This window comes from Gossypium hirsutum, chromosome A06 (genome assembly GCF_007990345.1).
Source record: "Gossypium hirsutum isolate 1008001.06 chromosome A06, Gossypium_hirsutum_v2.1, whole genome shotgun sequence".
Classification (NCBI taxonomy): domain Eukaryota; kingdom Viridiplantae; phylum Streptophyta; class Magnoliopsida; order Malvales; family Malvaceae; genus Gossypium; species Gossypium hirsutum.
Window position 1 is genome coordinate 101,826,870 of NC_053429.1, and position 8,858 is coordinate 101,835,727.

Consider the following 8,858-nt stretch of genomic DNA (forward strand, 5'->3'; position numbering starts at 1 on the left):
TTTAGCTACTTGATACATTGTTTAATTATTTGAATTTATATTTGATCCATTATCTGGTGCGTACAATTTATAAGCTGACAAAGATCCTTCTATTCTTTTAAAAATTAAAATTTAGTTATTATACTTTTAATTTTGAGACATTGAGTCCTTGTACATTTTTTATTTAAAATCCTTGATCCCTCCATTTTTTTGTTGTTCAAGTTAATGATGTTAAAAGTAAAATAACTTTTTAGTCCTTAATGTTTACAACTTTTGTCAATTTGGTCTTCCCCTTTAAAAGAACATAATTTTTTTAATAAATTTTAAAAATTAAATTTTCATATTTTAAATAAAAAACATAAAATTTTAAAATTTATATTTAAAAAAATAAAAATCATATTTTTTAAAATAAATTTATAAAAAATAAACTCTTTAAAATTAAAAAATATAAAAATTAATTTTTAAAATATAAAAAAATTCTAAAATTCTAACATGACAAGCCATTGAGAATTTAATTCCGCAAGTCAACTGCCGATTTGGGATTATGAGGATTCAATATTTCTTTCGAACACAATCATTATCTCGTAATTATTCTAAATCGTCAGCAGTTATGTCAATTTTAAGTTCTCATGCATAATACATATTATTCCGGTAATTAAAAAAATTTTCCACATTATTCCAATAATTTTTTTCATATTATTCTGGAAAAAAAAGCCAATAAATTGGGTTTCGAGCTATTGAATTTTAAATTAATGTTGACCATCATCCTGCAGTTTCTTAATAATATTAAAAATTTCCCTCCAGGTTCGTTAACGTGTTTCTATTTCTAGTCTTTACATTATTATGATTTGCATTAACTTTCAAGATTAAATTAAATAAAAAATGGAGTCATTAGGTGGTACCAGTGACATTCTCACTGGATTAATGGAAAGAAAAATAAAAAGATGCTAATTTGGAAACACATGGAAATCACATGCTAATCATGTGGTCATCTGATTTAGATAGGTAACGAATCCCCAAAATCAACAAGTCATTCCTTTTCAGAAAAAACCTTTTGTGGGGTCCCATTTGCATGAATTTTACCAAGAGAATAAAAAAAAATTTGGTAGGATGGATAGCCAGAGACAATCTTGTTTTGCCTACTGCAATGTCTGAAATACACTCAAAACCCAGGCTGGTCCCCTGTTCTGTTTCTGCTTTGTAACAAAACAATTTTTTTTCTTTTGCATAAACAAGATCTACCCTGTTCAATCCTTTATTTGGGAACAATGGTAAAAAATTAAAAGAGAAAGGCATTGAGAAAATTCAAAGGAAAGAGCTTTCAGGGTTTCAAATTTTGGACTTTTACCCCTTCAAGCAGTGAACTTTCATCAAGTCCTATGTAGCTATGGAAGTACCTGCCAAAGATTGAAAAATGTAATGTAATTCAGACCTTTGGGGAGACACAATGGGACCCCTGATGATGTGCACCAATGAACATGTCTTTTTTTTTTTCCCTTTGATTTCTGTTCTGTAATAGTTCATGGAATTATCTTGCAACTTGCAAATGTTCAACAGAGATCCTCCATCCCTTCTTTTAATACTATATCTTCATACTTCTTTTCTTCACTCCCTACCATATTCTTTCCTTTAATTTCCCTCCTATAAACATCACATCTTAATTCTCCCTAGCTGTCAAACTTGCTATTAAACCCTTTTTTTTATTGTACATCTGCAATTCTGCATTGATTTTTTTATGTTTCACAATTGCTGTATGTTTCAACCCAATATTCGCTAGGTGGCAGGATTAGAAGCTCCTTTTTTAGATAAAATTTGTATCTAAATAGCATTACTTGTTAATATTTACAAAAGGAACTGTACTACATACCATTGTTTAAACAGAATGTACCAAAGTTTAGCTCATAAAAAAGAAGGGAAAAAGATAAAAAAAAGAAGATAGCAAGAAGAGCAAGAAGATAGTCTAGGCAGTGTTTGAGGCATGTATATAATAAGATCTATAAGAAGATGAACTTTCAGGTATCAAACAACTTCTCTAATGGACATCCATCACACTCATGTATAATTGTCTAAGAGGTATTTCCAAAGGGACATACCCTGGAATATTGCCATCAATATCAGACAGCAATGGCACTTTGTTCCAAACTTTCTTTCCCTGTAATGCCATCTTTTAACGTTTGGAAATAAATATTGTAGTCCTTCTCTGGGGGTGGGTTTTCAGGGTCCACTGTGAATGGCTCACTAAATGGAACCACACTTTTAACCTGTAAAAGAAACAACAATGTAAATGAAGAAATCAAAACAAAATACTGGACATCTAACATTTAATCACAGCTATATTGTTCAGCCTAGGTTAGAGTAGACAATAACATCAAATCCTCTCCGTCAACACGTAATTTGAAGCTTGTCAAACATTCATACTTAACTCCTCAAGCTTTGATTTACGTTCTTTTTAATGTCCATCAATTTAACGTTCTTTTTAATGGTAAAATGTATCATTAATTTGTATCAGCAGTAACACAACTCAACCGTTTAGGTGAAGTGATTTAAGATCTAGAATGCTGAAACCAAATATGATTTGATATGATCCATCCCAACGTAAAGCTACAGGCATCAGTAGAAGAAAAAAAAATATGATTTAACATAATAGCAAGTAATAGATTAACCTCGAATGTCTTGTCACATGCATATGGGCTTTCCAAGGCAGCAATGCATATGAGAGCAATTTCTTCTCTTGATATCTTTCCCTGTATTGTCAGATAATGAAAACAATTTTAGCAAGAAAAGAGAGTTCTAGCCACACTAAAAATGTTTATGTTCCGAAAATAAGTTATGAGGTAGAACTGTATCCACCTTATCAGTGGCCCAATGCTCATACTAGCAGAATTATAAGAAAGGAAAATATTTTTTTGGATGTCTAGCATTGATAACCACAGTTAGGAATATTAGACAAGCTTAGTCACAACTAACTGTTCAGTTTAATTCAATGACATACCGTTATATTGTCTCCTTGATCAAAAACGAGATCAGCTCCAGCAGGTTCTTCAGTTAATGCACAAGGCCTTACAATTGTATAAGGAATTCCACTCTCTCGTATCAAATCCTCACCCTGTTATAGAGGGAAAAAAAAGTGTAAGGTAAAACATGGATTCCAGCTTCATAGCTAAAGAACTGATGATACAGAGAGAAACACTTCAGCTGAGCATGGAACAGATAATTATAATGAACTTACCAAAACTAGTACTTAAGTAATATCTCATTAATTTAATAGATTTGCTTAAGTACTCAAATTATGAAATTGAAAAAGAAGGGATCTCCAAAATCATAAAGGGTAAAAGAAAATGTTGGTTGATGTAGTAAAGCTTCTCATCAATAATTGCCTTCTTGTAGGAAGGTGCTGGAAGCATATCAACTCTAAATCTATTTCTGACACTAGCTTGATGGAAAATGCATCATATATGGGGAAAATAATACCTCAAATATCATACATTCAAGCATTTCTACAGTTCAATAGTGGAAACTTTCTAGTTTTGAAACCAATATTGTGTTCACACGCTCAATGTATTGTATCATAATGGTAAGCATTAAGCAGCTGGTTTTTTTTTCTCTCCAACAAATATTTAATCCTTACAGCATGATGCATAAATAGAACTACATGCATAGAAAATAACCTTCAACTTGAATGTTAAGACAAAATCCAATTCCTTATTCAAGCGCACAGCAGGAGGTTGTTTGCTCAGGTCAATGCCAGGCCTGTCCGGTCTAGTAACTCCTGCAGAGCTCACGTGTACAAACCTACAAGGGAAGCAACAGATAAATAATCGAATAAGACCCCCATCATCAGCACCTCCCTCCCCAAAAAAGAACAAGAATAGACCGGATTATAGAAAGAATCTGATAGAATGAAGAGAAAAGAATATGAACCTGGGAGTGATAGGATCCTTTATGTATGCTTTTATGGTAGAGAGTGGAAGCTCAAAAGGTCCTTCTACAAAAGTGGGATTCAGTTTCCCATCATATTCAAACTTGCTGAACATGAGCTGGAATAATTTGCATTCCTCGTAAACAATTTTGGTAAAAACTCAAAATTCAGAAAGATAAAAAAGCACAGACAAAGTGGCAAACCTGAAATGATACGACATTACTTGGATTGAAGGGTAGAGCATCAGATACAGTCCGTGCTCGAAATACAGGCCTCAGTGAAGAGAATGGCAAACGAATCTGTAAAGAAACAGGAAGTTACAAGTTGAAAGGAGAAGGTAATTTGTTTGATAATGCTGATGTATAAAATGGTCTTGGTGTTACACACAGACTGCCATTGGCCTCCAATGGTGTCAAAGCTTGCTGTATAACCCACCGTATCCCAATCAGTGCTAGTGCGAACAATTAGTTTATACCGACAACCATCACCCTTTAAGCGCAACTCAAAACCATCATATGCTGAAAGATCCACTGGGGAGGAAAAGTTCTGAAAATAAAAACCAAAAACCTTTTTACTTTTTTCGTAAGAAAATGGAACCAAAGTAAGCTATGTATTCACAAGTCCTATTGAACACCCAAAGAAAAGCACATATGTGCACTTGAGAAAGATATTCAAACCAATATATATCTCGTCAAATGTGATTTCCGGGGAGGTCTGATATGAGTATGGTTATTAGTTAGTGGTTATAACTGGATATAGTTTTAATTCTATCAGATTACTATCCTACCTTTAATATGTTTCCCTTAGCTGCAAATCTGAGGAGTTGAAGCCTACAGTGTCAAATACCAGCCTCTTATCAGATTGTGCCAAAAGCAGTCCCTTAACCTTTTATGACTATTACCTAACTCATATTTTCTTACTTTGTTCTTCACCTAAATGAATGCACTTATAATACTTGCAACATGTCAGACAACAAAATTGCGAAACATGCATGGTGTAAGAACAACAAAAGCTATTCTTGTTTGCGTACCTTTGTTCTGATACTAGTAAACCCACCATTGTTTGCCGTTGAAACAATGCCTTGCAAAGACAATGAATTGGATAAGGAAAAGGGAAAAATGGGAACAAAGAGATGATAGAGCCATAATAGAGGCTCATAGTTAAGGTCATGGTTCTAATGCCAGCACGAAGTATTATAGAGAGAAAATCTAATGAAAGGTTCTCAAAAGAACAAACCTTTGAAAAGCCCTGTTGGTTTACCACCTTCACCACCAGTCCGATCAATCTGAAATGTACTTTCACTAACACCTCCCATTACAACATCATCTAAAGCACCCCAATCAAGTTCTTTTGAAAGCTGATCTGCTTGATGGAAACACAGAATAAAGAAAAAGCAAATAACCATATTTTGTATAAAACCAGAAAATTGTAGATCATAGATTTTACACTAACAATATATCACAACTTTAGAAATTGAGATATGCTACAGATGTTACTCAAAAATCAATATTCTAAATGGAAACTTAAATCCTCATGTAATGAAAAATAATGGAAGTTTGTCTCCTTTGTTTCATTTATAGACAAAGTAAGGCCCTTTGCATTAAATATCCCTTCTCACAATTCATAATTTATAATTATAACCAATTTAGAAGGGTGTTAATTGCAATTTTCAACTAGCAGGACAATTTCGAGAGAATACCTTCAAATCCAAAAAGCAGTTTCCCTGTTCGTAGTCCGACACTCTCCCTCACAGCATTAATCAAGTTTTTCATTCCAATGTACTCAACCATTTCAGGTGAATCACCTTTTATCTGTTTCATCAAACAAACAAACAAGTTCTCAAGTATAACTCCCTCAAGAGAATCTGAAGAGGTGAAAGATTGCAATTAGTTTGCTACCTCTGGTTCAAAAAACTTGACTCCCTGAAAGAAATAACATTTGGATGTCAGGGTCCTAAACCAGGAAAAATATTATTTAATATAATCCAATAAAACACTCAATCTTCTCATAGACTAAAAGAAAATTTTGAAACTTAGCCAACTGTTTTATAACCAATAGTTTCATCATTCGGAGAATGCCCAAAATCATACTTGACTGTATTTTGCTCGGTCAGGAGTGTCCCCTTCCTTTGGGCCAATAATGACAGAAGCAGCATTTATGACTTTCTTCACTCCTTTGAAGTACTGAGCAACCAGTGTGCTCTCCTTTGTAATGTCTCCAACAATCTGCAATTTGAAGGAAAGGGCGAATTAGAAAGCATGGAATGGAAGGATTGAAGGATAAACTCTATCAACAATGAAGAAGGATATATTAAAGTAAGTATAGTTTCGGACCACATGGATCTGCACTATGACAGCACTAAGGCTTTTCTTGGTATGAAGGATGGAAAGGAGTTAGAATGCAAAATTTGATAATCAAATGGTTAAGATTCATAACCACTTTCTTACTTTGTAGCTTAAGCATTAGATTAACAAGGATCTGCACTATGACAGCACTAAGGCTTTTCTTGGTATGAAGGATGGAAAGGAGTTAGAATGCAAAATTTGTTAATCAAATGGTTAAGATTCATAACCACTTTCTTACTTTGTAGCTTAAGCATTAGATTAACAAATTTTCCATTGTCATTCATTTCCATCTTTTATACCAAGCAGAGCTTAAAAGTTAAGTTTGTATGTTCAAGAATCATGAAAAATATAGCAAACAAACATATTTCTTTAATGCAATACCTTAGTACCACCACATTATAAAATCAATGACCTAAAACAAAACTATACTGAGGACTTAACATGGGAAGGTAGCTCACCAATTCAATATCGGGACCGAGCATCTTTCTTGCCTTCCCTTCATTCCTAACCTAAATGTAGGCACACATGAAAAGAAAAAGTTAAAAGGGCGAAAGAGAAAAGAGGAAAAGAGAATGAGAAAAACAAGTCAAATCTATACTAAGACAGCCCTCTTGAAACACTTCAAAAGGCATCAATTCATAAATCATACTTCAAGGGAATGCTAGATAAAGGTGTACAAGGTTTAGGACAAATACCAATGCTTTAACAGGCAACCCTTTCTTCCTGAAGTTGCTAACCACTCTCCTACCTACACCCCCAGTAGCTCCAACTACCAAAACGTAGTCAGAAGTTCCCATTTTCTTCTCTGATTCTTCAGGCGATGAACCGGATAATTTCTCAATTATAAATTCAACAATCTTCAGGGAACAGTAAATTGCATATAAGTGTGTGCACACAAATTTAAGAATCAAGACATTATTGATTAAAAGAAGGATAGAAAGTTTATGCTACCTTAGCAGGAGAAGGTGGTCCATTGAAAAAGTATAACGTTTTAAAAAATCTCCCCAAATCCCAACCCTGTTTTTCAGCAGATATAGTCTCTTTGTACGTTGCAGAAGATAAATAAGCGGACCTTCGTTGGTTAAGACGATACTTAGGTCTGCCATTAAGTTGAAGAAATGGTTTAGGAAGTTGACAGGAGAGAAGCTGAGGATGCATACAACTCTTAGAAAATTTTCTACCAACATTTGATGAAGAACCCTGCAGTTTTTTCAGTTGATGAAGTTATGAAATCCAAAATGACCCCATGATCGTATACAAAATGGGAAACACCAAATTTGGCAAACGAGTTTATAGTTCAAAGATACTATATCAGAAATCAAAATCTTCTTACTTACACTTCCAGAGTGAACATAGAGTAATAAACCCAGAAATATTGTAAATGAAAATATATTCAATATATACAAATAGCCATACAAACAGAACAAATGCATGCAATGATGATAATTTACTTGCCTGAATACTGAAGATGGAGAAGGGAGATGATGATGATGATGATGATGATATTGTTGTAAAAAAACAACTTTCCATTTCTTGACAGTGGGTTACACAGTTAAAAAAAAAATTACAAGTAGAGACTGGAAGAAGGTTCAAAGATCAAAAGTTTTGCGCTGTGCAAGTGTAGATTGATAGTTTTGATATTTGAAGCAAAGCAGTTAATATAGACCACACATCCCAACTCTGCAACAGTCGCCTTCAGAAAAACTTGGACTTTCGAAGGTAAAAAGCAAAGGGGCTTTCTAGAAGGGGCTCTATTGGGTTTGAAAGTGGGCTTATAAAGCCATTAGGTAGCACCAGCTCCTTGCCTCTCCATTCCGAAAACAAACAAAAAAGGAGTAAATTATGATGAAAGCTGGCAGATTGAAATAAGATTATCATACAAGATGGTTCTGTACTGTATTCAGCGGTGAAGAAGTTGCAAAGAAGAGAAGAAGATGCCGAAACCAGGTTTGCCATTTTAGGTACCTGCACCCTCTTATATATATTACATTACTTGTTAGTATAACCTCGATTGGGCTTTTTACCGTATCTGAAAAGGATAATAGTACCGATTGGGCACCCAAATTGTTATATTATTACTATATTCATCTCTATTGTGATCAAAATCCCTATACTATTTGTTATTCTTACAGTTATCTCTAGAAACTCATTATGGTATGAGTTGCGATACAATAAGCTGTGAAAAAAAGCTCTTTTTCTAAATTTAAAATTTAATTTTTATAATTTTATTCCAACACATTAAATCTCTATATTTTTTATTTAAAAATATTAGTTTTTGCCTTAAACTGACAATTAAAATTAATCACTTAACTATTATAAAAAGGGTAAAATAATTTTTTAGCTCTCATTTTTTATAGTTTTTTTTTGTCTATTTGATCGTTACTCTTTAAAAATAGGGTAAACTATCAAAATAATCACTTTTGTTTGTCTCAAGTTACATTTTAGTCACTTATGCTTGAAATATTACGTTTTAATCACTTACGTTATTGGGTTGTAACATTTGTTATTAAGCACTAATTGTCGTTAACGGTGTAATGATAAACTGACATGGCACGTTAAATCATTATTTCAAATGACAATTTTAGGTTAAATTATACAATTGGTCCTTGTATTTT

General features: G+C 33.3%; 1 protein-coding gene across 1 annotated transcript; it reads right to left on the bottom strand.

Annotated features, from left to right (window-relative positions):
• Positions 1-1,820: 1,820 nt before the first annotated feature.
• On the bottom strand, positions 1,821-7,935 carry LOC107962280 (protein HIGH CHLOROPHYLL FLUORESCENCE PHENOTYPE 173, chloroplastic). Its single transcript, XM_016898595.2, has 16 exons — positions 7,699-7,935; positions 7,195-7,443; positions 6,939-7,100; positions 6,702-6,752; positions 5,989-6,123; positions 5,797-5,820; positions 5,598-5,709; positions 5,135-5,260; positions 4,929-4,978; positions 4,286-4,444; positions 4,102-4,197; positions 3,901-4,016; positions 3,648-3,771; positions 2,972-3,085; positions 2,643-2,723; positions 1,821-2,240 (listed from the first exon to the last, which is right to left on the bottom strand). Exons 1-16 carry the CDS (start codon positions 7,771-7,773, stop codon positions 2,094-2,096), a joined length of 1,821 nt encoding a protein of 606 aa, XP_016754084.1. The 5' UTR covers positions 7,774-7,935; the 3' UTR covers positions 1,821-2,093.
• Between the last annotated feature and the right edge of the window lie 923 nt (positions 7,936-8,858).